The 27,861-nt window shown below is 39.5% G+C and overlaps 1 protein-coding gene across 1 annotated transcript; it reads right to left on the bottom strand.

Annotated features, from left to right (window-relative positions):
• Positions 1-24,953: 24,953 nt before the first annotated feature.
• On the bottom strand, positions 24,954-26,414 carry LOC307058139 (vasculin-like protein 1; the record flags this gene model as incomplete). The annotated part of the gene is made up of 1 exon (XM_079711534.1): positions 24,954-26,414. Exon 1 carries the CDS (start codon positions 26,376-26,378, stop codon positions 24,954-24,956), a length of 1,425 nt encoding a protein of 474 aa, XP_079567660.1. The 5' UTR covers positions 26,379-26,414.
• Between the last annotated feature and the right edge of the window lie 1,447 nt (positions 26,415-27,861).

The raw sequence follows: 27,861 nt of genomic DNA, 5'->3' as shown, positions 1-27,861 counted from the left end.
GTACAGGATCGACTGTGGTACCTGGTTGTCTCAGTTTTTCTGGGATAGTTCCTCATTCTTTCCTTGAGTTTCTCAGCTATGTTATTTTTGAAGATTATAGGCCAGTTATTATGGAGACTGTTCCTCAACTTGGGTTTATCTAATGTTTCCTCATAATTATGTCCAGATCATGCATTTTTTTGGACAAAATTTCACAGAAGTGTTGGTTTGCTATTTTCCTTGCATCCAGTCATGTGGTACATGGTGTCAATTTTTTTCATTTTTGGTGATGTTCACTTTGATCACTTGAATGAGATGGTGTCTCTGAGGTTTCTTTACTCTAAAAGTATGATTTTTTTGACATTTTGGAATTAGTAATTATTTTACAGGAGGAAATTTTTGAGACTGTAAAATCCTGTTCCTCAGCTCACACTCATCAGTTAGATTCAGCATCAATTACTATCTCTTGCCTGATTAATTATTACTAAATTGGTTGAGAAATGTTGATTTTCGAATTCCTTCATTCCTTCTACATTACTTAGTATTAAACTGTAAGGAAAAGCTTTCTTTCTCCCCATTGTTTAGCTATCTATATCATTAGGATTCATGAATTCCTATTTTATTCAATGAGCTATAATTCAGTACTGTCACTATTTATTTTGATGCTCAAATTGTCCCAGATTTGACCAGTAGGAGCCCCTTCAGGCTGGCTTCTGGGTCCTCTTGACACATACCCATCATTCTTTGAGTACTTCCTTACTTTCTGGCACAGTCAAGCTCATCCTGTTCTCTGCTTGTACCAGCCCTCAGGTCAGCCATTTTGCTGTATTTCTTATAGGAGAGTGGCATCTAAACTAAGATCTGGGTGCAAGATATACTTATTACTGGGGTATTACTGCTTCTAGGGTCCTCTAGTGGAAAAAGGAAATTTATACACATACATACCACCATTTCTCTATTTCTCTCTCTCTCATATATATGTGTATATGTTTACATATTTATACACACATATTTATTTATTAATTTATATACATGAGTACACACCAGTACTTCCAATTCCTATTTCTTTTCACCACAGAATTCATTATAACTTTCTCTCTTTCCATATTTGTACCTTCCTTCTCTGACAGTAGGAAAACTGGCTTCCATTATCTCAATATATTATTTGTTGAATTTAACTATAAGTAGCCGATCTTGCTGGGCTGCGTTCCTGCCCTCTTGGACCTGCCTAATGGCTTTTTCACTGAATAGTAAATAATGGACAGAGAAGGAGGGAGGGAGGAAGGAAGGGAATAACACATTTTTAAAACTAAAATTTAAAGTTAGATTTTTTACACATATTTTTAATGTATAGGTATTATAGAAGTAAAGTTCTGGAAAAGGAGTTTATTACTGTTTTTCAGATCCGACGTGTATATTCTATTATTTTGTTTTTATATATTCATATTATTTTGTTTTATATATTCATTCACAGAACTTAATGGTAGTAGGCATTAGGCATACAGAGATGGATGAGACCTAGTCTACAAAGAACTCAGAATTTGATAAGGAGAGCAGACATGTTCACAATTCCTGATAATGTGATAAGGGTTATAGAGGAGGAATATGAAGAGTTATAGAGGCACAGAGAAGAGACCAGTAGGTTTTGACAGAGGCAGCTGAATGCTTTTCTTCTCCATTAAGAGTAAGAATTGACATACTAATAGGTTAATTTCTAGTTGGCCTTCTGAATTGTCACTTTTTATTTTCTTTTTGTTTTGCTCTTGTTGTTCTGTAGAAGGCCAGAGGTTAGGATGAAGTCTCCCTCCATGATCAGTTAGCACAGATACTGAACAATAGGTAACATAGCTGTTCCTTAAAGCTCTGGTGTCCTGTTTCTCCCAGCCCCGAACTTGGGGGCCTTTGGCATATTTTGAGTGTAGCTTCTGACTGCAATGGATCAGAATTTTATCATATTTAATACCATGTAATTCTTTTGAATACTATATTTTTTCAGTGATTTTCAAGTCAGTGTTATAAAATTTCTTATATTATCAAATAAAGCCAATATTCTAGAATTTTTGTGTCTATCAGTTATATCATTACATATAATTAATGGCTTTACAGACAAATCACTACAATTTTTATTATTTCAGTGAAAGAGTTCTTCATTACATAAAGTGTCTTTAAAACATACTTATTAGTTAAGCCTCTCAACAATATGGATATGTGGTTTGGCTTTATCACTCTCCAGTTAAAAGTTATTGCTCTATGGCTTCCAAGGAGGGAAGTTAAGGCACTTGGAGAAATTGATCCAGTTTTATATGGTGCAAGTAGAATAAATAAATCCAGATGAATGAATGTCAACCTATTTTCTGCCACAAGTCGTCTTAGAGATAAATATAACCCCTGCTCTAATAATTGAGTTTCAGATCCTGGCTCAGAGAGCCATTATGCCTTCTCAGCACTTGCCTTCAAAAACCCGAGATGCTCAATTTTCAAATAAAATCAATTTACAGGGCTTCCCTGGTGGTGCAGTTGTTGAGAGTCCGCCTGCCGATGCAGGGGACATGGGTTTGTGCCCCGGTCCAGGAAGATCCCACATGCCGTGGAGTGGCTAGGCCCGTGAGCCATGGCTGCTGAGCCTGCACGTCCGGAGCCTTTGCTCCGCAACGGGAGAGGCCACAACAGTGAGAGGCCGGCATACCGCAAAAAAAAAAAAAAAAAAAAAAAAGAATTTACAGTGAGAAAATATTCTTTGAGTTTACAAAAAAAGGCAATAGTAATATAATAAAAAAAATGCATTAAAGCTACCTTTTCCCCTACATTACAGAAATTAACAACTCTTTAAATGTTATATTAAGCATATTGCACCCCCCCCATTGTATATTGTACAGTATAAAGATATTCCTAAGCTAGGTACTGGTATTACTTACAACTGCAGTGATCTGTCTGTATTTGATATGGAGCATGGGTAGTAGGTCATATGTCAACAAGGATCTCAAGCCTGTTGCAAGCTGGTTGAAACTCAGAGCAAAGTCCACATGAGAGGCCCATTATGGTTATACCTTGGACACAACACAGTGACACTTTCCTTATAGCTTACGAGTTCACAGAGTTCATAGCTCACCTCATGTAAACTCATAATGTTTGAGTAGCCACGTAAAAGACTATCTGCATCTTGGGGGCACCTAGGTCTCAGATTATGACTCATCTCTATATATCTAGAAACTGCCACAGTCATCGTCTTGGAATCCTGTCTTAGTGTAGGTACAAGTAACTCTCGTTGCTTACTTGGGATTTGGATGATTTTAAAACCAGAAAGTCACTGCTACTTTTAAAACTAGAAAGGCACTCAGCCCAGCACAATGACCATGTTCATTCTTTTAGAGCTTTCTTCCCATTCCCTTTGGTTTCACTCATAACTCGGGTAAAAAAGATAAACGTCATATGAGTAAATAAGAATTTCCTTCTGGATTGCTTTGTCAGAAGAATACTGTGATAAAATATTTTTACAAGTGTTTTATCAAGCATAATATTCAGCAAATCATAATACTAACTTTTTATACAGAGTCTCAGGTAATACAGGTAATAAGTATTTTTACATTTTTACTTTGTGTCTAGTGATAGAAACATTAAGGCTGACGATAACCAGTGATTTTAAAATAATGATTAAATTCCAACTAAACTAGTCTTTGACAAGCATTTACTGAAAATCCTTGAGGAAACAGCATCAGTAATGATAGAGATAATAAAACATAGCAGGATAGACTTGCCTCTTTAATGCCCATGACTCTTGAGCAATGTGTATAATTAACAAGCCAAGGAAACCACTGTAGGAACATTCTGTGACATGGTTTAGGGAGACCTTTGTCCTCAGATTTACTAGCTAATGATATTCTATAGTGATTTGGTAAATCATTGAATTTTATTGCTTCTTAAATATTTGGGTATATATCATTAAAAATATAAAGTCTGGCTTGGAGTTGGAACCTTTTCTTTTGAACTCTTCACAGTAACCTCCCAGCATGTTGTCAGTTTCTATGGAATGTCTAGACTGTCTATCTCTCAGCATATGAAATGAAGCACCAACAGTAGACTTTAACCTTGAAATACAGCAATTTCAGAACTCTACTGGTATAAATATTACATAAGAAAATTATGATTTATTGGTAAATCAGTTCATTCATTTGAACTTTTAAAACACAAAGATCAAGAAACAACATATTCTGCATTTCTTTCTGTCAACACATATCTAAAGTAAGTGTATTTTTAAATTATATTATCTGCAATCATATAACTGTCATAGGTTTTTTAAAATATAAAGGTTTGAGGAATAAAAGTTATTTGAGATGCACCAACTCACAAGGGCAGTAAATATGACTGCCAAACTGAATTATGGAAGTCTACTAGCTGAGGACTTGTTAAGAATAAGTGTGTAAAATATGTTTTCAAGGAAAAAAAACAGGTAACGACAAGTTGAAAGTACTTCTTTTTAATATGGGTTTCAACTTAATTAAAATACAACAAAAACAAGCCACTTCTTAGGACCTTCTCTCGGAGATATTTTGCACACATAGGCACATGTGAGGATGCTCCCAGCACAGAGATTCTCAAACATTCGCGGTTCATGGCATTTTTAGTGTCTCGGTGATTTTTTCATGGCGAACCCTAGAACAAAAAAATATCTAATAGTTCTATTTGTTAAGTAGTTAGACCCAAATTTAATAGTAGTATTGTAGTAGTAGTTTGTGTGGTGTCTGGCAAATGTTACTCTTCTTCCCTCAAAATTTAAAACTAGTCATGACACTCCTGTGTGTTTACAGTACCCAGCACAGTTTGGGAACCATGGTCCTAGCAGCATTTATGGGAAAACACTGGTAATGACTTGAATCCTCATAAATTGGAGGATGTTTAAATGACAGTGTATCTGTATGCTGGAATACTATGTAGGAGTTAAAAAGATTGAAAGAGATCTGTATATACTGTTGTAGAAAGGTCTCCAATACATGTCATTGAGTGAAACTTGGAAATTTGCAGTTTGCTGTAATATGGTACCACTTAAAACACATAAATGTTTATGGAAAGCAAATCTGCGCATATATATTCCAACACACACACAAAGTGTATATATATATATATATGTTTTGTATATAGATACATTTTCTCTGTTGCAGGCAGCACACACATTTTGTGCTGGTCCCCAAGGCTCTCTGCTCTGTTCAGGGTGTCCCCACCCCTTACTGTTGGCCGTTCGGTAGTGTGGTGTGGATAGTCCAGGCTTCCTCCTCAACAGTTATCTTTTCCCTTTTTCCAAAATTGCTGTGTCTGACTCTGCATATTCCCTTTATTCCTCTTCCCTACTTTTTTAAAGAATTAAGACAATTTGAAAAAGGAACTACATTGTAAAGGGAGTAAAGTTATGCCCTGTAGGACTTTCCTGGTGATAGAAGGAAGTCAATTAAAATCTTAACACCTTCTCAAGGAACCCTCCGTTGGGGAGCCTCTGTCTGAAGTCTTCCTAACTCAGTTTTCCAGACCTCAGGTTCGCACATTTCTCTGCAAGCACATCCTCCTCCATCTAACCTTTTCTGGGAGCGTCTCTAATATGTTACACAGGAAACTCCAAACCCTGCCTCTTACGAAGTCTAATTCACCACAGCCCATGTCCCTGCTCTTCCTTAAGTATGTTCCTTGTTTACCGGGTCCCTGGCACTAGGTAGGAAAGAGTTCTCTTGGTCGTTTCTGACTGTCACAATCTCTCAACAGTGTGATTTGCACACACATTCTTTGTCTATCAGGCACGCACACTTGTTTCTGCTTTAGGAGTTGTGCTTATTTCTGGTGTGCTGTCAATATTACCTTCTCACAGAGGCCTTTCCCAACCTTCCAGTTTAAGAAGTCTCCCAGGTAGGGTTGCCACATTAAATGCAGGAGGCTGAGTTCAATTTAAATTTCAGATAAGCAACAAATAATTTTGTTGTAAATGCATGTCCCAAATATTGCATGGGACCTATTTGTACGAAAAAAGTATTCATTGTTTATCTGAAATTCAAACTGAGCTCGGTTTCCTGAATTTTTATTTGCTAAGCCTGGCAACCCTACTTGTAGTCATTTTCTGATACAACACTCTGTAATAATTTTCTCCTTGACTTAACACTAGGTAATATTCTCCTGTTTGTTTGGTTGTTGGTGTGTTTAATGCCTTTCTTCCTCCATAGGAATGTAGGGTCGGTGAGAGTAAGAACCCCATCTATTTTATTCCCTATGTAGTCCCAGAACTTAGAACACTGCCTACTGTATAGTAGATACTCAGTACACTTTTTTCAGGGCGTGAATATTCATCTTCCAAAGACAAATGTTAACTGAAATATTTCAAACTGAAATATCCTCTGCTTGCCTTGTATTTTGTAAGGAACCTCACCTTTCCTGGAGTTCTGTTGTCACACAATTATAGACAGTGCAGTTTATCCTTTACTGCTCCCAGTTGTGCCCTTCAGAACTTCTTGAAAAAGAAAGGAGTCATGTAATCCAGTACAGAAAGAAAAGCTTTGGAAAAAACATATGGGACTTTCCTAGTGGTGCCGTGGTTAAGAATCCACCTGCCAATGCAGGGAACACGGGTTCAAGCCCTGGTCCGGGAAGATCCCACATGCCGTGGAGCAACTAAGCCCGTGCGCCACACCTACTGAGCCTGGGCTCTAGAGCTCTCGAGCCACAACTACTGAAGCCTGCGTGCCACAACTACTGAAGCCCGCACACCTAAAGCCCGTGCTCCGCAACAAGAGAAGCCACCTCAATGAGACGCCCATGCGCTGCAACAAAGAGTAGCCCCCGCTCGCTGAAACTAGAGAAAGCCTGCGCACAGCAACACAAGACCCAATGCAGCCATAAATAAATAAATACATAAATAATATATATATATATATATTTAGAAAACATTATAAAAGCAAATGATGCTTATGAATCTTGATAAAACAAAAGGTCATATATTTTACCAATTATATATATTTTAACCATTTAAAAAACTTTAATAAAAACATTCGAGAATGTATCAAATTTTAACTCACAGGACACTGTCAACATATTCAGTTTTCCTGGGGTTAACTTTAAGTGATTTTTGGCAACAATCTCACGAAAAAACTTCTCTTAACTGTCTATGCATATTTTTGAACAATTTTTGTAAATGTAGTGTTATATGTAATTCATGAACTTAAATAATTTGTTGTTAAGTTAATTGGCTTTCTAGTAGTTTAGGGAAAGATAAATTAATTGTTTCTTGTTCATCCTAGTAAATGGTTTTTTTTTTTCTGAATATGTGTTTCCTTGGAATGTACATTTCACAGAACATTAATCTTATTGATAGAATATAAAGCTCTATGTAGTCTTTTTCACAAAGAAAGTTTCTACATCTTCTTTGGGTGAAGTTGCCTAAGTGGTCTTTAGGCAAAATAATCTGAGTAAAAAATTAAGAGTTAAGTAATTAGGAGGGAAATCTAATCAATAAGGACTGATTTTGCATAATTCAGACTTCCTTTCTTAATTCCAGATGCAGGGATCAGAGGATTTAAAAGTACATAACAGTTTCTAAAATGCTCTCTATTTATATGAAGTCTAAATTGGTGATGGTAGTGGTGTGTGTGTGTCTGTGTGTGCGCGCGCGCGCGCACGCACATATTAGCTGATGAAACCCCCTTCCTGTTGAACTGGGACAGAACTAAGTGGGGAGGGTGTAGCTTTGGGGGGTTCTGAAATCTAAGAACAAGCTTCCTTTCCCACCACTTTCCGCTGAGTCAGTTCACTGCAGAGTTCTCTGCAGGATCTAGAAGCCTTTGTGTTCAGATTATTTTACTAGCTACCAAAGCCACACCCTTGTGCTACACAAACAGAACACTTTGTCCTTCCGGGAGGTCCTACTTTGACCACAGCCCTGGGATTTCAAAGCTGACTCGAGGTGGCTTGCCTATTGTGATGTAAAGTTTAGGCCAGTGAGTGTCTCTGGGTCACAATGCAGAGTTTTACAATTGCTGGCCGGTGGAGGCTTTGAACAGTGACTGACTCTATCATTTAAAACAGGCTCAGAAATACATTTATTACACGCTCGGAAAAGAAAAAGTACAGTGACCATGAGAAAGAAATGGAGTAATGTAATCTGCTTGAGAAAAATCCATACTTTTATTTTTTAACAACACATAGTCCTTTAGAGCAAATACGCCTTTATATATTTCCGGATAGTGAATGGCCCATTGGTCTACACCGGCAGCTGTAGGGAAGCAGTGGCACAGTGTAAGGAGGGCTGAATTGGCAGACTGAGCTACTGCTGGCAATATTCACCTGCTGCTTCCCAGTGCAGCGCCAGCCATCTTCATGAGACAGACGTTGGGCGGATTCCTATTCTCAAAGTGTGTTACAGGCTCAGATGCGTCTTATGTAATATTACCTTTTGAACCCAACAAGATAATACAAAACTCCCCCTTGATGAATGGTGATTACAGTCACTGTGCTAAATGCTGTTTACTTTCTCATTTAATTCTCTGTCACTTGATGAAGTAATTTCTGTAATCCACTTTTCATGAATAAAGAAAGAGAGATTAGAGGTGTTAAGTCTCTAGACATGGTCACTCAGTTAATAATGGGGAAAACTGGGGTTCTAACAAGGCCTGTTAGACTGCAGAGCTCAAGATCTTAACCACTAAGAAATTCAGCCCATTAATTACACCAGCCTTTGCATGAAGGAGGGCTTGGGGTGGGTTGGCATTCTGTTCTGGTCTCAAAGGGGGCCAGCGGACTTGCTGTGAAGGAATGGCCTAGGGAGCACATTATTTGTATTTGCATTTGATGTTTAGGGGGGATGCTGGTAAACATTAGTAGACAGCTAAGCACCCTCCCCCCTGGCCTAGCTAGCCCCCCGTACCCTTGGCAGAATCACCATTGCCTCTCTTATTGCTTTGCAGCCTTCAGACCTTTGTAAAGCAATTTGGGATATCATGTTTGTTCCAGCCAAGCAGACCTTATTCAAGTCTCCCTTTTTTACTGTCAGATCCCTCTCTCTGGAATGGACATTCACTATCATCCATCAAGCTATGTTCTAAGCCTTCTGCAAAGTGAATCTCACAAAAGTTTTATTATTGAAATTTTTCTAAAGTCTCACAAGATTCATTATTGACATTTTTCTAAAGCCTCACAATTAAACTAATCCTACCAGTTTCAGTCTGTACAAGAAATATTGCTCAACAGTCTATCCTGCCTTTTTTTTTTAAATAAAACCCAACTGAATCTGTCTGAGGCATTTTTTAAAAAATTTGCTTTATGTATGCTTATGTTTTTACTTTTTTATTTTCATATGACTTTAATATCAGTACAAAAACAGTACAAATATCATTCATTTGGTGAGCCCTCAAACAGAATACAAATAATTCTAAGAAGTGTTTTTTTTTTTTTTTTTGCGGTACGCGGGCCTCTCACTGTTGTGGCCCCTCCCGTTGAGGAGCACAGGCTCTGGACGCGCAGGCTCAGCGGCCATGGCTCACGGGCCCAGCTGCTCCGTGGCATGTGGGATCTTCCTGGACTGGGGCACGAACCCGTGTCCCCTGCATTGGCAGGCGGACTCTCAACCACTGTGCCACTAGGGAAGCCCCTAAGAAGTGTTTTTTATTTTGTTTTATTTTTTTGGTAAGAGTGAGCTGATTTGATCACTTCTTCTGAAAACACTATTCTTGTGGCTTCTGTGGCAGCACATTTATCTGATTTTCTTTCTGCCTCATTTGCTGCTCCTCCCCTTTGCTAGTTTTTCCTTCTCTATTCAACTGCTAAATGCTGGAGTACTTGGATTTGACTTTGGTTTCTCTTCCCTATCCATTTCTAACTTCATCCAGCCCCCCAAATTTAAAATCCATCTCTACGCTGATGGGTCTAAAATTTCCATCTTCAGTCCTGACATCTCCCCTAGTTCCAGATGTCTGGTCCACATCTCCCTTCGTGTGTACAACAATGTTCGTCATGTGGACAAAGAAGGACTTTAAATTTTCTCTCAAAATTATTTCTCTCCCAGTCTTGTCCATCCTAGTTAATCAAAACACTATTTACCCTATTGTTCAAGTTATTTCATGGTCTCTTTTTTTCTGCACCTCTCCACATCTCTTTCATTTTTTTCGTTCTCTACAGACTAACTTTTTTACTGTATCTTACTTCTCAGTGCTGAAGCCAGAATAGAGAGACTGGGGCTTCTGAATCCCAACTCTAGTCCTGGCCAAGGAAAGAGACTCAGTCCATCCTGACACACACCAGCTAGACTGCGACTGGGGTCTTGGTCTATAATCAGGCCCCAGCCCTGGTTATGAGTAAGGCAATTTTTAGAGAAGGGGTTGGTGATGCATGGTTTGGGCAGACATCCTAATAATGTTTACTATATACTCTTCCCAAATTTTCAATAATTTTTATATTCATCATCCCTTTGACTTGAACATTCATGTAAAGAATCAGAAAGGATCAAGCTTTGTTTTTTTTTAATGTATTTATTTTATTTATTATTTTTGGCTGTGTTGGGTCTTTGTTGCTGCACATGGGCTTTCTCTAGTTGCAGCGAGCGGGTGCTACTCTTTGTTGCGGTGCGCGGGCCTCTCATTGCAGTGGCTTCTCTTGTTGCGGAGCATGGGCTCTAGGCATGTGGGCTTCAGTAGTTGCGGCATGTGGGCTCAGTAGTTGTGGCATGCGGGCTCAGTAGTTGTGGTGCACGGGCTCTAGAGCGCAGGCTCAGTAGTTGTGGCTCACAGGCTTAGTTGCTCCGCAGCATGTGGGATCTTCCTGGACCAGGGCTCGAACCCATGTCCCCTGCATTGGCAGGCGGATTCTTAACCACTGTGCCACCAGGGAAGCCCGGATCATGCCTTTATCAGTAATGATTACAGTCAAAAAACTTTTTTTCCCCTGCTCCATTGTTTCTTTTTCTTTTTTTTTTTTTTTTTTGACTGTTGATTAAGAACAAGCTTGGACTATGTGATTTCCCAACCTTCCTTAACATAAACTCTTTCTGTAACCTCAGCCCAGCAAGTTTTGTTTTATTTGATTTTATTTCTTCCCTGAATGTGCCTGACTAGTTTAGACAACCAGCTCTTTGGAGGTAATCAAATATACTAGGAGTGATGGTGAATAAGTAGGCTTGAATTCAACTAGAGTGTGTTAAAATTGATTTAATTATAATCTTTATAATATGACCCTGAGTAATTGGGGGGAAAATGCACAACTATAGGAATTCCCTAAAAGAGAAGAAATCTAGTGTGAGAAAAAAAATACAACAAATACTCTTAATTTTGACAATTCAGTGAAAGTCTGATGGATGGTATTTACCTTTTCTTTGGCTGGCCAGGATCTTGATCCATACTAAATTAGTGCATCACAGAAGGAAAAGCTAGGTTGTACACTGTGACCCATCTATTCTTCTAAAAGAAAGTGGCATTCATGCCAGAAAAGAGGGGGAGGAGCCTCTCTCTTCATGGAATAGAATTATTCATGTTATTCCTTACCTCATCAATCTCCCAACAGTAATTTTCAAAGAGAAATACACTGGGTTTTGTTTTTTGTTTTTTGTTTTTGCTGGGATGGGCCTTCCTGTCTAGCAATACAGCTATTTTCATTTAATAATTACATAATTGTTATGGAAATTCCCTTTTAAAAGCATTACTTAAAAAAACTGTGCAACATTTCTCCCCGAACTTCTTAATATATATGTCACAATAGGAGTAAATGATGTGAAATTGTTTTCCTGGGACATTGTTGCCATTAGAAAGAAATTAAAGCAGTTTTAGTAGTTTGTTGCTTCACCAAATAAACGTGATTCTTGTCATTTTCATGAATTGATTTTTGTATATTTGACAACAGAATTCTTCGCATGATAGCTAAATTGTTTCGATTACTCAAAATGTCACAGTATGAAAGATGGAACAACTGTAATTTCCTCACCATTCCACCTTTATCTGATCCAAATTACACACCAAAACTGAGAAGAACAAGTCATTGGATAATGGAGATAATTCACAAACAAATGAAAACTGGAGAATAAAAAAAAAAAAGAGTCATAAAGTATATTTTGTGTTAGATAAAATCCATTTATCCTCATGAATGATATGGCCACCAGTTTTCAACCAAACTGATAAAAAAATCTTTGGTAGAATATTAAAGACTATGGGAAAGATTCAGATCTGGATGGATCCCTGCGCTACCATCTTCCTTGTTTTCTTCAATGGCTATTCCATTGTTGAAAAAAAAATGGGGAAGAGTTGCTGATAAAGCTTCAGAAATTTCCCAGAAGGAGAGAATTATAAACTCTTCTCAGAACATTTGCTTTGGATAAAGAGTTCTATGATCAGATGACTTTGGGAATCACCGTTTGTATACCTATTCCGCGATAACAGCCATGGCCAAGACCTATTCTTAAGCGCCAGTCCCATCCAGCCAGCCACCTTTATAACACGTCCTCCTGGAAGTTTATAAGCAATTCTAACCCCAGAATCGAAGTCATAGTTTTTTCTCTCCATATCTGCTCTCCTCCATTCATCTCCTGCCAGCTGCCCCTTTGCCCAAGTCAGAAAACTGGTACTCATCCTCTATACCTCTCCCCTTGTCACCACTCCCAACGCCTACCCGCCTTGATCCAAGTCCTCCGGTTCTTTTTTTTTCATGCCTTTCTCTTCTCTCTGACACATCCTCTTTTCCTCTGTTGTCCATCAGGCCACTGTCCAGGCTCTCACTTGGTTGGTCTGCATTTATTCTCCTCCCCCAATTCATCCTTTACACTGTTGACACAGATTCCTACACAAATCTGCCCCAGGGGCCCCTCTACTTAAAATCTGTAAATGGTTCCTCTTCAGGATAAAGTTCCTACCTCTACTCTTTCCTCCTCAGAGCCCCTCTCTCCCTTACATGAACCCACTGCTTCACGGAGTTCCCTGAAGTTGATGCTCTATTTTACCATCAGTGACTGCCCGTACTGTTTTGCTGAAAACACCTATCCTTCCCTCCCTTGTGTGATTGGCCAATTCCTTCTCATACAAGGTTTGGCTCATCAGTAACCTTTCCTGGCGCTTCTTTCTACACCTGTGTGAATTAGGTGCCCCTCCTTTATGCTTCCTAAAAGTCTGGTCCATAGCTCTGGCGTAACACTAAAAGGCACTATGATACTCTGTACCTGAAAGAGTATTGCCTCTAGAATCACACAGATCTGGGTTTGAATTATGGGTCTACTGTTTATTAAAAATAAACCCAGAAATATATTTGAACCTCAATGTATGTCAATTTTTCATCTGTAATTAATTATACTTATACTTGTCATATGGAGTCTATATAAGGTTTAAAGTAAAATAAAGTATATAAAGCATGAAAAATAGTGCCTAATATGATAGATATAGTTGGATCTCCTCCATAACCATGATTATATTGCATTCTCCTTGGGGTTCTCAGGGATAGGAACAGAACTGACCCTCAGAAACGTTGACAGGATATCAGCATTTGACACCGTTTACAACTTTCTCCTAGAATACTCTCTCCTCTCTAGGATTTCCTGACACAATTCTCATCTATGTTCCTCCCATCAATCTGGCTGCTCTTTTCCCCATATATTTTGCTGGAGGTCCTCATATATGAAGAGGAGGAAAAACTTTTCCTTTATACTTTTAGATTTAGTCTCAGAGGTGTGCAAATTAAATTGACAAAAGGAAAATTCATAGGAGAAAAGGCATAACATTTTTTTTTACATCTTTATTGGAGTATAATTGCTTTACAATGGTGTGTTAGTTTCTGCTTTATAACAAAGTGAATCAGTTATACATATACATATGTCCCCATATCTCTTCCCTCTTGCGTCTCCCACCCTCCCACCCTCCCTATCCCACCCCTCCAGGCGGTCACAAAGCACGGAGCTTATCTCCCTGTGCTATGCGGTTGCTTCCCACTAGCTATCTACCTTACATTTGGTAGTGTATATATGTCCATAGGCATAACATTTTATTTTTAATTTTACATATATGAGGGCTCCATAGAAAAGAGGTGAAAACCCAAAGAAGCAGTTAGCCTTGGGGGCTTCTATACCATTTTGACAAAGGGCAATAAATCATGGGAAGGTGACTAGGAAATATATGATAAATAGGGGTTGTTTAATAAAGTTTGTTATGCTGACTTACCTCTGTGCTGTTTCTGGTCTTCCTGGTACAGGAGTCGGGAAACACCTTTACAAATGGAGACCTATGTCATGTTTATAATGGGAAATTTATGTTCTGCTTTTAGGCAGAAACAGGGAGGGCAGAGAGCTTTTCCTGTGTCTGCTGTTTCTTGACTGCCTTCAGGTCAGAATAATTCTTATGCCACAGTGACATATTTTGTGGTGACATATTCTGATACGCTTCATATAGTTACCCTTTAAATGTTAGAGTTCATCAGACCCCATCCTAACCCTCCCTCTTCTTATCTCATCCTCTCCCTCTCTGAGTTTCTCAAAGCTCAACTAACCAAATGTGTAAGAGTTACCTGGCTTCCCTTTCCTAGCTACGCAGTGGGAGAATAGTTGGGGTTGGATGAAGATGAGATTGTGGATCTGCATTTTCAACAAGTTCTTCAAGTGCGTCCTGGACAAACTGCAGTTGAAAATTTTGGCCTTAGAAATTTCACTCTCTCCTGTGGTTTTAAGTACACACATTTGCTAAAGATTTTTCAAATCTATGTCTCCAACTCAGACCTGCTGTTGGACTTCCCACCTATTTAGCCCACAGCTTACCTGGCAGTTCCTTCTGGAAGCTTTCAGGCAAGATGTTCAAAAGCAAAATTTTTTATCCTCCTCTGCTAAGTGTCTCTTATCTTAAAGGAAGGAACATCTACCCAAATGCTGAAACCTCAGGTCAGCCTTCTCCTCCCACTTCACTTCCTCTACTCCAGCACCGGAATGTGTGTACTATCTCTTGAATCTTTACACTTCTCTCTAACCCCTTTGCCACACCCCCTAGTCTAAGCCACAGATATCTTTTATTTGAATTTCTATAGTAGGCTCCTAACTAGTCTGTATTCACGGTAGATAGTAGTAAAGTATAGGCTCTGAACACTGACTTCCAGGTTTCAAAATCTCTTCTTGTCATCACCTTGTTTAAGCCTCAGTTTCTTCTATGAGATGAGGAAAAAATAGTACTTCCCTCAAAGTGTTTTCGTGAAGGTTGCATTCGGTAATCTGTGTAAAGCTCTTTGTATTATGTGGGCACATAGGAAGCTCCCAATAAGGGTTAGTTGTTGTGATGATCCAATACTACCCTCTTTAGTCCACCAACCACCCAACATTAGTGATCTTTTACAAATGCAAATCAAATCACATTTCTATTAAAAAGTCTTGGCTTTGTGACATCTTTACAATATTGACCTTTATAAGGCAGCATGACTCCCTGTGATGTGTCTAGCCATAGTTTAAAGTCCCAATGCCATCTTTCAGTACCCTTCCTTTTTGATTATTTTTCTCCCAGCCATTCTGGATTTCTTTCGTTACTTAAATGCATCAGCCTCTCCTTTGCACACTTACAGGCTTGCACACAGTTTCTTTCTTGTGTGGCTTATGGTTCTGCCACCTGCTACTCCCCACCAAGTCCCTCAGCCTTCAGCTGTTTAGAGAATCCTGCTCTTGTATAGGTTTTTTTCTTCTATCAGGTTTTCAGAAAAAATTAAAAAGTAATTTCCTTGGGGCGGGCTCCTTCCTTTGGATTCAGTTTTTCCTCTTTGTGGCATTCATCCCAATTGTGATTTCTTTCTTCCCCATTATTCCCACATTCCACTTTGATGATGGAGAGCGTGTCTGTCTTCTTCATGTCCGCATCCCCAGTGCACAGTGTGTTGAAGACACTCAGTAATATTCGTTAAGTGAATGAATATTATGACCAAAGTATTGATAACTTCCCATTTCTCCTCTGCATATTTGTCCTCTCTTAAATCTTAAATCAAAATTTTATTTTCTCTAGTCTTACTTTGTTTATTAGCTTTGTATTGGTATTAAGTAAGAACAACTGAACAATGTTCTAAAAATCCTGAGATTTCTCTCAGAGAAGGAAATCTGCAAAATTTTCCTTAGAAAATAAGTTCCCATGAATTATACATCTTTGATGTTCAACAAAGAAATTATTCATTCAATAAAATTGAGGGTTCTTGATTATAAAAACATTTCTTAATCAGGTACAGTATGTTGCTATTCTATTTAATATGACAAACCTGCTTTTAGGCATATTTTCACTCTCCAAAAGGAATACTGGGTTTTATTTGGATAGGACTAAATGTTTTATAAAATGTATTTTACTTATGGTTTAACTCTTTCTGGTTTATGAATATAGAGTCGATCAATTCTGTAAACTAATGGAAAATCTGGCGTCTATTGTAATGAATGTATCAGGACCCCTTAGCTTGTTTTATGTTTTATTTATTGTTGTTTTTATAATAACAAAGAGAATCTTTAGCCTCTTCTTCCTCCAGATTTGTAGCAGGGCATCTGATTTGTCCACAGCTGTACCTTTCATCATTTGGTTGCTTACTCCATCCTTTTGTTTATCCCCTCATTTGTCCCATACTCTGACATAAGTGGGAGAGTAACTCATTAGGACCCACCCTTTCAATTATTTACATTCTCTTTACACTCCAGGTTGAACTCTGAGCTCCCAAGCCAGCATCCACATTGCATCCAAGATTTGTAGCCAAGGGTGGTAGCTATAAATAGCCCATTTCTATTTGCACTTAATTTCAAAAAAAACAATGGAGTGTTTTTGTAGATAATGTCAGAAGTAAGGTTTGGTGAAGAATGTTAATTCTGGTAGGACAACTAACCAGCTGCTAGATAGAAAATATTACGAGGAAAGGAAATTTGAGCCCTAGGTCTCCATTTCTACACTGTCGTAAATCTTGAAGCCTATGGCTCTCATATCATGTATTTCACACCGTCCCTCTGTGCCTCAGTTATTAGCTCTTCTCCCAGGATGTACATAGCAAATAGTGATTGACTTATTGCCATCTTGACTGTCTAATATATGCCACGGACTATATTATCTCTAATTATCTAATTCTGTATTTTTTAAATGAATAAACTGTGTCTCAGAGTGATTAATTAATGTGCCCAGATTCTCCTGTAGAGTAAGTTGTGGAGTCTGGTGTTCAAACCCAGACCTTCCTGACTATAGAGTCTGTTTACTTTGCAGGGTGCCTCACTGCTTATCCTCATCATGCAGAGCAAGCCAGCCCTGTCTCCAAGCGGCTGCTTTCATAAATGATCCTTCCATCATTTTCATATCTGTTGCAGCTTTCCTCCCTCTCCCCCCAATAGGTAGCCTTCACAGACTCCTCCATGGTCAGCTTTCCCCACTTCTCACTCATGCCTCCACCTTTTGGGAGATGGCCTTCCTTGAAGCCATTGTGTCATCAAAGTACTGTTTCCATTAAGGGCTAAGTCTGCTTAGAACTGGCTTTGTTCATGATAAAATTTTTGTACAAAGTATAAAATGAGGGGAGGCTTTAGCCAAAACTGTATCCACAGAAATCTCATCAATAAAAATTTGTTCTTTTGACTTTACAAGTGATTTAAAACTATATAATTTACCTGGGAGATTAATACTTCTTGCCACTATTTAGTTTTTTTTTTTTTTGCGGTACGCGGGCCTCTCACTGTTGTGGCCTCTCCCGTTGCGGAGCACAGGCTCCGGACGCGAAGGCTCAGCGGCCATGGTTCACGGGCCCAGCCACTCTGCGGCATGTGGGATCTTCCCGGACCGGGGCACGAACCCATGTCCCCTGCATCGGCAGGCGGACTCTCAACCACTGCGCCACCAAGGAAGCCCCACTATTTAGTTTAAACTGAATGTTTTAGTCGATGGATTTCCTTCTGCCAGTAGGCTGAGATCAGCTTTCCTGAGTGTGTGTAAGTTTTAATATGGGATGAGTTGGAAGGGAAAGATGGGTGGAGGTGGGTGTTAAGATACTCGTCAAGTTCATTTTCGGGGTAGAGCCCTTTCTAGGGAGAGCAGCTCTGGAACAAATGCTATTTAGTTGGGACTGCCAGAGGTTGGCAAAATCTGCACCTCCAGAACAGGTAACATGAGACACAAGACACATGGTAGGTCTCAGAGTTGGAGAGTTTTCCCAGTTTGGGTAAGGGCAAACCCTGAACCCCGGAAACGTGACACTGCATCCCCATCTTTGCCCACTAGTTTTTCCACAGCAAAAGGGCTTCCATCTGAGCATACTTGGTTTTATTCTTTCTAAATCCTGTATATGTCATGGTGAGAAATTACTAGGTTGCATGCTACCCACTCAACCAGGCTTAAGAATTTTCTCGCAAGCATCTTGGTGACTCTCATCAAAGAAAAATTCAGGACACAGAGCTGGTCTCGGGTGAACTGGGTATTTGTCTCTCTGTGTTTCTCCCTTTCTAGGGCCACAAGGTCTCTTGTCCTAGCTTCTCTAAGGTGTCTGCTATAGTCTGTGGTCCGTGGAGACTGATCTCCTGTAAACACTTCCAGAATTTCTATGCAGGAAGGGTTAGGGGCAACAACCTATGTTGGTTGTGGAGGGAGTGTAAGGTGTGTGTACAGAGGCTGCGAGCAAACTGTTTTAAATTAGACATTATATTAATTTTGGATGGGATGATGGGGGGCTTAAACACCCACAGGTGCACTATCACGCATCCCTGTCCCCTGGCCTGTCTGTGAGTATCCTGGTAGATGACTCAATGTGACTTTCAGTGTCCTGATTCCAGATTCCTAAGCCAGGGAATATAGTTGCCCCAGCTTCTGCTTTTATCGAGTAAAAAGCATCAGTGCTCAACCTTTGTTAGTAATTCCCTCCTTCTCCTGAATGTATTTCAGCCCAAATCAAGGAAGACTGGCAGTAGGCTGCCAGTCAACAGCTTTCTATACTAGAGAAAACATGAGGCCTTATACTGTCCCAGATGTTATCTTACCACCTTGGTATTTCTTTTTTGTACATATGAAAGACAAAGCCTGTATCCTGACTTAGCATGAAAAGGAAAACAAAAGCACCCGTTGGTAAAAGCCTTCCTCAAATCCCCTGAAGGAGACATCTCCCATTTCCTTTGCTTAAGCTCATTTCCTGACAGCCAGCCTTATGCCTTTCTGAACTCTTTTATGGTAGTTTACTTAAAAACAAGCAGTTCTGTGTACTGCCTCTTTACTTGCTGACATCATCTTTGGAAGGTAGTTTCTTAGACTTTTCATCTACGTAAATTCTTTGATGTGATTAACTTTTATACACACATACACACCTATATGATTTTAAGTGTAACTGTTCATTAATACTTTAAAAAGCCTAGAAATAATTCTCAGCAACACTGTATATACCTTTTTATTTTCAGATTTTATGCGTAAACAACAGAAAATTAAACTCTTGCATACTTACTTGAAGGAAACTTTTCTCTGTAGCTTCTGGGAGGAAAGCAGACTGATTTAGTTTTTATTTATAATGCATAAAAATATCTCTATGCATAAAGTTTGGCTATTTATTGGTGATATGTCTGGGAATTTCTTCCATTAAGGTTTGACATCCTTTTTCCTTTCTTTTTTTCTTCTTTTGTCATGTTTTTGTATTTTAATCATTTACCTAAGCTTGTTTCTTAAAACATGAGACAACTTCAGGCAGAGCTCACTTTTCTGGGTTTTCTCTTCTAAATAAAATAAGATCCTCCTCCTCTGCCTTCTGTCTGCAGTTTAGGCCAAAATGTGTGTGATCCTTAAAAACAAAGCAAAACTAAACCACGCACACAGGCTACAGCTCTGGCTGGGTTCCAGGATTTCATTAGCCAGACAATGGGCGGCCCTAGCAACAGGCAGGGGTGGGCGGGAGGAAGCCTGTCTTGCCCTCTTTGGGGTGTCGGGTCAACAGCAGGTTGAGTCTGGGAATGGGATAGATTGATTGTTTTGCAAATGGTGGTGATAAATATCTGACAGGGCCTGTTCTGCTCATACTTGCATTAAAGATCAAAATTAAATTTGGTAGTGCATATTATAAAAATCCATTTTACAAGTTTATTTTTTCCCTCTTAGAACAGGTCAAATAAAACTGTGACCAATTTTGGAATAACTACAGCTGAGCAAGAAATGGCTTGGTGGGAAGCTAAAAATAGATGTCTTCCTTTAGATTTTTTTTTTCTTTATTTATTTCCAAAAGACTTGCCTGTATACTTGGGATTATAGTCTAAAGACTAAATTAGTCCAATAAAACAATGAAAAGTGCAAGGATTAGCATTTTTATTTTTTTTTGCATAAAAAAATTTGCTGTTTCCTATATTTGGATTCTGAATTCTTACAGTCTGTCAGCAATTTTTAACCAGTCTTTGCAAGAAATTGCCCAAAGTGAAAAGGACTGATATATGATAAATATACAGGTCAAAAGTTATATTTTTGAGGGGATATTTTAATTTAAAAAACAACTAACACATGTAAAAATCAGTTTACCGTATGTCATTTCAGTTACTCCTCCAAATAACCCCCATAGTTCCTAGAATATACAATCCATGAAGGTGGGGATCTTGGATTACTAATTGTGACAGCCACAGACAACTGGAGAAGTCGGAATTCCCAGCCACGATATGAAATTTTCTCAGAGAGGGAAAGGGGAAGGAAATCACCCACTCATTGAAATACAGCATGGAGGCTGTGCTGGTGCTGTACATGCATAATTTAATCTCATAACAGCACTACTCTCCCACCCCCAACCACTGTTTCCTCACCCCAGAGTTAGGAATTTTTATCTCATTTTACAGATGAGTAAACTGAGGCTCAAATAGCAACTATTCATTCTTCTCGAACATTCTTTTTTCATTTTCACTCTAAGCCACAACACCACAAAAATTATATGCTTTAAAGTTGCACAGCTTCTAAGTGACAGGCCTGGGACATCTATCCCACATGTAGTGTCTCCAAGTACAGTCCTCTTTCCACCCAATGTCACCTGTTTACTGTGTTCTTTTTTTTAATCTGCCTTTTGCAAATACTGAAGGATAGGGGGAGGTCATAAGACTGGGCTGAAATAGACAGAATTTAGGTTTTGCCTTGGGGGGTTTTGTGAGGATCTGGAAGGAAGACTCACATCCCCCCCAGTAAGATTAGAAAGGGTAGGGAAACAGCATATAGTTCCCAGATTGACACAGCTAGCAGCAAGGTGGGAAACCAGGATCCAGTCTTTCAGAATCACCCAGTTTTTGTTTATACCTCCCCTGCCACCCTTTCTCTATTAGAGAAATACTGATTCTTTAAGATTTACTATGTTGTCACCCTCCTCCTTTCTCATCTCCTTACCATTAAAGAGTAAGGGTCTATCCCAACCTTCTAAAGAAAAGTAGGACCTGTTGGCTTGAGCGTGGAGCAAAGGGTGAGCATCTGGGGAGAGAGACTGAAGGTCTGAGGTGTCAGTAGCTCATGTTAACTTGGGGATCCTGAGTTTCAGTTGAAGGGTGTCCTGGTAACTTTACAGAAATATTCATTCTTGGTTATTTCTATCACGTGAACATGAGTCAGGCAGGGGGAAGGCAGTGCTGATACACCAAGAGGAAAACACCACGTGTGGGGTAAAGTCAGACTATGTTTTCTGTGAGTAAACAGGGGTATGGGTGACCTGAGGAAAAAAAAAATCAACAAAAATTTTAGACACAGGTTTCACTGTGTCTAAACCCAGAAGTTGGGTTTGTCCTGTTAAGAGGAACAAAAAGGAATACTCTAGCTTTCTTCTGTATAATTGTTTCCAAAGGAAATATATTGAAAAATCTCAAATTCTTACTGTGTTCATTTTTCTTCATTTTTTAAAATTTCATTTTTTCTATTCTTTTAGAGTTTAACATGTTCCATTCTGAACACAGATTTGATCTAAATTGTTGGTAATTCTGGATTTTCTGTTTTTAATTTTAAGAGAAACTAATAGTAGTTGGATTCACAGAGATTCTTTTTCTTTCTTTCTTTTTTTAAATAAACCTAAGAGAGTGAATGCAAAGTAAGAGGTTTGCTTTCGGCCTTCACTTAGAACATTTTTTTTTTCTTCTTCTTATCAAAGGATGACAGGTTCTCCAGCCACACCCAGGAAGTCTCTTAAAAATATTGATAAAACTGTCACTAGAGACACATTCTTAGGTGAAGGGAAATCAACACATTACTAGTGTTAGAAATTTGTTTTTTATAGAAAAAAGATATTTTCTTTGAGTACAAGGTCTAGCAAAATATTAGAAAATGAGTACACAGGATAGCATTGATATAAACTTTAAAAAATTGCTGTTAACACATTTTTTTAACAGCTTTATTGGAGTATAATTGCTTTACATTGTTGTGTTAGTTTCTGCTGTATAACAAAGTGAATCAGCTATACATATACATATGTTCCCATATCTCCTCCCTCTTTCGTCTCCCTCCCACCCTCCCTATCCCACCCCTCTAGGTGGTCACAAAGCACCGAGCTGATCTCCCTGTGCTATGCGGCTGCTTCCCACTAGCTATTTATTTTACGTTTGGTAGTGTATGTAAGTCCATGCCTGCCGTAACACTTTTTACTCGACTTCACTGAACTCCTCTGAGACATTTTGACTCCCACAAGTAGATTAATTGGGTGGAGAAGTTTATAGACCTCATTTTGGAGGAGTAATAAAATTATTAAAGTATGTACAATTATTCAAAGTCAAGTATTCTGAAGCATCTACTATGACTAGATTATAAAAGAAGTATAGATTAAAAAGAAATGTGCCTCTGGGCTTCCCTGGTGGCGCAGTGTTTGGGAGTCCGCCTGCCAATGCAGGGGACACGGGTTCGAGCCCTGGTCTGGGAAGATCCCACATGCCGCGGAGCAACAAAGCCCGTGAGCCACAACTACTGAGCCTGCGCGTCTGGAGCCTGTGCTCCACAACAGGAGAGGCCGTGACAGTGAGAGGCCCGCGCACCGCGATGAAGAGTGGCCTCCTCTCTACACAACTGGAGAAAGCCCTCACACAGAAACGAAGACCCAACACAGCCAAAAATAAATAAATAAATATATTAAAAAAAAAAAAAAAAAGAAAAGAAACGTGCCTCTAAATTCGCTAGCAGCTGCCATTGCAAGGGAGGTTCTGAAGAGAAGGTTTTAATCCAGTGGGGAAAAAACTGCTTTGTAGCTGGTTATTACCTAACTACCGTCTCTTTATTTTAACATAAAAAGAATACATGAATCCAGCCTGTATACTTTTCAGTTGTTTATAGGCCTGCTCACACCCTTAAACTTCTTCAGTCAAATATTTTCTTTAACTTTTTGACTTTGTATATCAGTCAGAGTTCTCCAGAGAAACAGGACAGAAAGGATGCCTAACTATCTATGTATCTATCTATCTGTCTATTTATCTATCTATCTATCTATGGAGAGACTTATTTATCTTAAAGAACTGGTTTACAGGATTGTGGAGGCTGGCAAGTCCAACATTTGCAAAACTGGCCGGCAGGCTGGAGACCCAGGGAAGAGATGAAGTTGCAGCTTGAGTCTGAAGACAGTGTTGAGGCAGAATTCCCTCTTCTTTGGGGAATCTCAATGTGTTCTCTTAAGGCCTTCTGCTAATTGGCTGGGGTCCGGCCATATTACAGAGAGTAATCTGCTTTACTCCAAGTCTACTGAGTTAAACATTAATTTCATCTAAAAATACCTTCACAACAACATTCAGACTGGTATTTTACCAAATATCTAGGTACCTTGGCCTCGCCAAATGGATACATAAAATTAACCATTGCAGTTCGCAATTATAAAACCATCTATTTAATCTCTGAAGTTAGGTTCTCTGAGGAGAGAATGTATCAACATTATAATGGGGAATGGAGGAATTTTGCACAGGTTCTATAGCAGATAATATTAGCTGCCTGTCCAATAGTTAGTTTCCCTTTCTTAGAGTTGCCAGATTTAACAAACATAGAATGCCTAGTTAAATTTGAATTTCAGGAAAGCAATGAAATAATTTTTTGGTATAAGTATGTCCCACATTTTGTATGGGGCTTACTTATATTAAGTAAGTAATATAAGTACTTTTATTACCAACCAGCTAGGCTGGTTGGTGGACACACATTTGTGGCCAATGAAATACAATTAGATGTCAAATAATTGACATTCTCACTTTAGCTATTTGATCTCTGTGCTTTTTACTCCTTATGTCTAAACAAAAATACAGTGTCTGGAGGAGGTGAGGCCATCTTGGGACTATAAGAATGAGAGGCACATTTTTTTTTTTTTTTCCAAACTGATGCAAAATATTTATTCCAAGTTAGTTATTTTATGCAGTAGTTTTCCCCCTCAACAGACTTGTGATAACCACATCTTTTAAATCTGTAAATAATGTTATCAAAATAATCTTAATCTTTGAAATCTCACAAAAATGTATATTTTACAATCCACCCTGAATATCAAGGCTGCAAGAATAACACAACATTTCCTATATCCAAATATTTTACAGCTGTACCCAGAAAGGAAAAAAAAAAAAAGTGAAAAAACCATATATGCTGGGTTAAGGGCTAATGTTACCCGAGCAGCCAGAAATAAAATAAAATATCCAAATTATTAGCATTAATTTAATACAATTATAACTTCAATAGTCACTTTGTCATTGACAATGATTGCTTGAGCACAGGGGTGAGTGCCCCAAGGGCTGGTAGTAGAAGCTGCTGCTGCAGACCAGTGTCTCCTCCTCTCTGCCCTGCCAGCTCCCACCTGTGCATCGCCCCATATATACTGTGTGTATGTGTATGTGTTTTAAAAATCTTTCCCACCACACGAAGTTCTATTAAGCAGATAACAGGGAAGAACAACAACAAAAGCTAAACAAGCCAATCGCTCGCTCTCTTTGGGATATGATTATTTCCCTTGTGCATGAAGTATTCAACAACAACATAAGAAAAGGAAAAGGAAAAGAACGATTTCTTCTGTATAACCCCTAAACACACAAGCTGAGTTTACTGGGTCAGATTTAACAGTAAGCATTTATATGCCTACTTCCAGGCATCGTCATCAGATGTTTCACTGCTACTTGTTTCCGTGTCTGAGTCCTCAAACTCTGCTTTATAAGTGTTTCTCCAAGGGGAGAATAGGCTAGAACTTCGGCTCTGCAAGAAGCCATTCTTCCCAAAGCCATTTCTTCTCAGCTCCTCTGTCTTCATGTGGAACTCTTTGAGCTCATCCTCTGTGAGGGGAAGGCAATTCTCATCATTTTCAGAATACTCCTGCCATCCCATTGCTTTCAATAACCTGTGCTCTGCTTCCAAAGAGTGAGAGAGGACCTCCCCTTCGTCTTCTACGGGGAGAGCAAGACCATTCTGATGACAGCCTTCTTCTCCATTTTCTTTTGGTTCAGGTGTGCTGTTGTCCTCTGAATCCTCCAGCTTCTCACAGTCTCTGCTCTCTGAGAAGTCTCCATTCCGGTCATCCTTCAGAGTCTTCAGGAACTCGCTCTTCCTGTCAGTAGTTCGGCGGGTCAGCTTGGTCAGACGAGAGGAGCTGATCTCAATTGGAGGAGTGGTGCTGGCGGGGCTCTCTTTGGGAGAGCTTAAAACTATACCACCAGCCAGTACTACTGGTTTGGTAACAGAGATTGGACTGGTAAAAGCAGACTCCCGGCTAGAGGAAAGGGATCCTGATTTGTGTTCCATTCTGTTAGCTTTCCACGCACTGGGCTTGGATGGAGGTGGTACAGGCTTAGGAACCAGGTTCTTATAGACACTTGGAACCATGGTTGACAGTTTGTTTCCGTTTGCATGGTGAGATCCTGGTGAGGTGAATGCAGCAGAGAAGGCAGCAGCAGGATCTTCTTTGGAAACTTTTTTGATGACTAGCATTTTGGAGGGCTGCTTGGCACTAGGTGGGTTTTCCCACACTCCAGAAGGGGTCCCAATAGGTCTGCATGGCTGATTCTGTTTGCCAGCTTCTGGATTCAAAGAAGGAAAGTCATCTTCTTCAAACTGCAACTTTTCTACCTTATCATCTTTCTTCTCTTCCCTAATCTCTGCAGGTGGCTTTTCCTGAAAGGCACAGCCTTTCCGGGAGTGGAAGCTGCCATTCCAGTGGCGATGGTTCCCTGTGCCACCCCCACTACGCTGGTTCAAGCCATCGTGACCTCGGGAAGAGCCGTGCCAACCAGACAGGTTCCCTGTGATTCCAATATATGCTCCCTTAGAGACACCAGAGTCCACGGAATCGTGCCGGAACAGGCAGGGCTGGTGCCAGGAATCTCCTGTCGTTCGTAGAGGTCCATTGTTAAAAAAGCCATCAGAGGAATTATGTCGACGACGGCTTACTCCAAATCTACCATCTCCTCGGGGTAGGTGCTCTCCGTGTTTTTCGAAGGTGGCTGTAGGTGACTTAGCTGACTGTGGTGTTGAGAAATTTAGCCAAGCAGGAACAAAGTCATGCTGCGCCATTTAGGTCCAGTGTCTCTTTTCAACAAGGTGAGGCATCCAACCTCATGGCCAGGATCCCAGAGCGTAACCTCTGCGGTCCTGTTTCCTGAACTCCTTGAGTCTGCCGGCTGGATTTCCACGAGGTTCTCTTGTTAAAAGGGTACTTAAAATTAGGCTGGCCGGCAGCACACCTTATGATGAAGCACAAAGAAGCCAGGCTCTGTGTGGATCAGTTTCTCAGTCCCCTCAATTGCTCATCTTAAACTAGCTAGATCCTGACTCGTTAAATTAAGGGGAAAGGGGAAGGGGGAGGGGAACATGAAAAGTATTTGTTACATTTAAAAAATAGGGGGAAGGGGAAAGAGCTATATCAATGTTCACCTCATTCAACTTCCTTGAGTGATGGCCCTATGATGTTGCTTAAATAGATAATACATGGACATTTGCACATTGAATGCAAACACTGTTCACAAAAAGGTCATAGCTTAGAAAGACAGATGGACTTTTGTTTGGGCAAATAATGTCATTGAAGTGATAAATCAAAAATAAAACACTGAAGAGCTATAAAAGATCTTCTGAGTAGTCAACTCTAGTAGCAAAACATCCACATTACAAAGCCCTTAATTTACAAATCTCATTATTCTTACACAGCTGCTAAAAATAGTGTGCAGGTATGTATTTATATTTGACTTATCCTTCAAAATCTAAGGACATAAGAAACCTGTTTAAAAACAACAACAAAAAAATCAGACAGGAACTTGATATGCTTTTCCCTCCTAAGAATAGCAGCTCTCAAGGCAAATTTCTTGGTATAAAGCTCTCAAATGTTTCTTCTATTTCTTTGGTCTTCACTATTTATAAATTCACAGCAAAATTAAAACAAGTAGAAAGATAGGGCTTAAGGAACAGTCATGGAGAAAGTTCCAAAGTGAGGTTTTCTTCTCTTCAGTTTTCTGTATTTCACTCGTTCTGCCCCTTCTTGAAGACTAAACTGAGTTAATGGAAGGTAATAAGAATCTTCTGCTTCAGTAGAGAAGTCACTTTGCATCCATGTCCATCGTTATTCAATCATTTTAAAGGCCACAGGGATCTATCACGGGCAGCGGCGGGGCTACAGCTAGGGACCAGTCGCGGCGTCTGAGGGCGCGTCCCCAGCTTCCTGATCCGGCAGAGGTGTAGAGTCCACAACCATAACAAAGCTCTTCCCAAAATCGAGAGGCACATATTAAAAATGGCAAAGCAGGAGAGAAAAAGAGCCCAGCTTCTTGATGAGATCCTGGGGTTGATGCACCAGCCCTAAATGGCCCACTTTAGAATTTCCTATTATGTGAAACCGTAAACCTTTATTTGCTTCAGCCATTGTGGATCTGTTTCTGTTACACAAAACTACATAGAAGCCTAAAAATTCTAGATTTCTGTGTGACCCTTGAAATCAAGGAATACTGTGGTTCGTTTCTATAGCATATACCTTCCTTTCCCCTCTTCTTGTCTATGAAAAACAACC

The sequence above is a fragment of the Hyperoodon ampullatus genome (genome assembly GCF_949752795.1).
Source record: "Hyperoodon ampullatus genome assembly, chromosome: 9".
NCBI lineage: Eukaryota > Metazoa > Chordata > Mammalia > Artiodactyla > Ziphiidae > Hyperoodon > Hyperoodon ampullatus.
The sequence above is the reverse complement of the archived record's forward strand: the minus strand, read 5'-3'. Positions and strand labels throughout refer to the sequence as shown.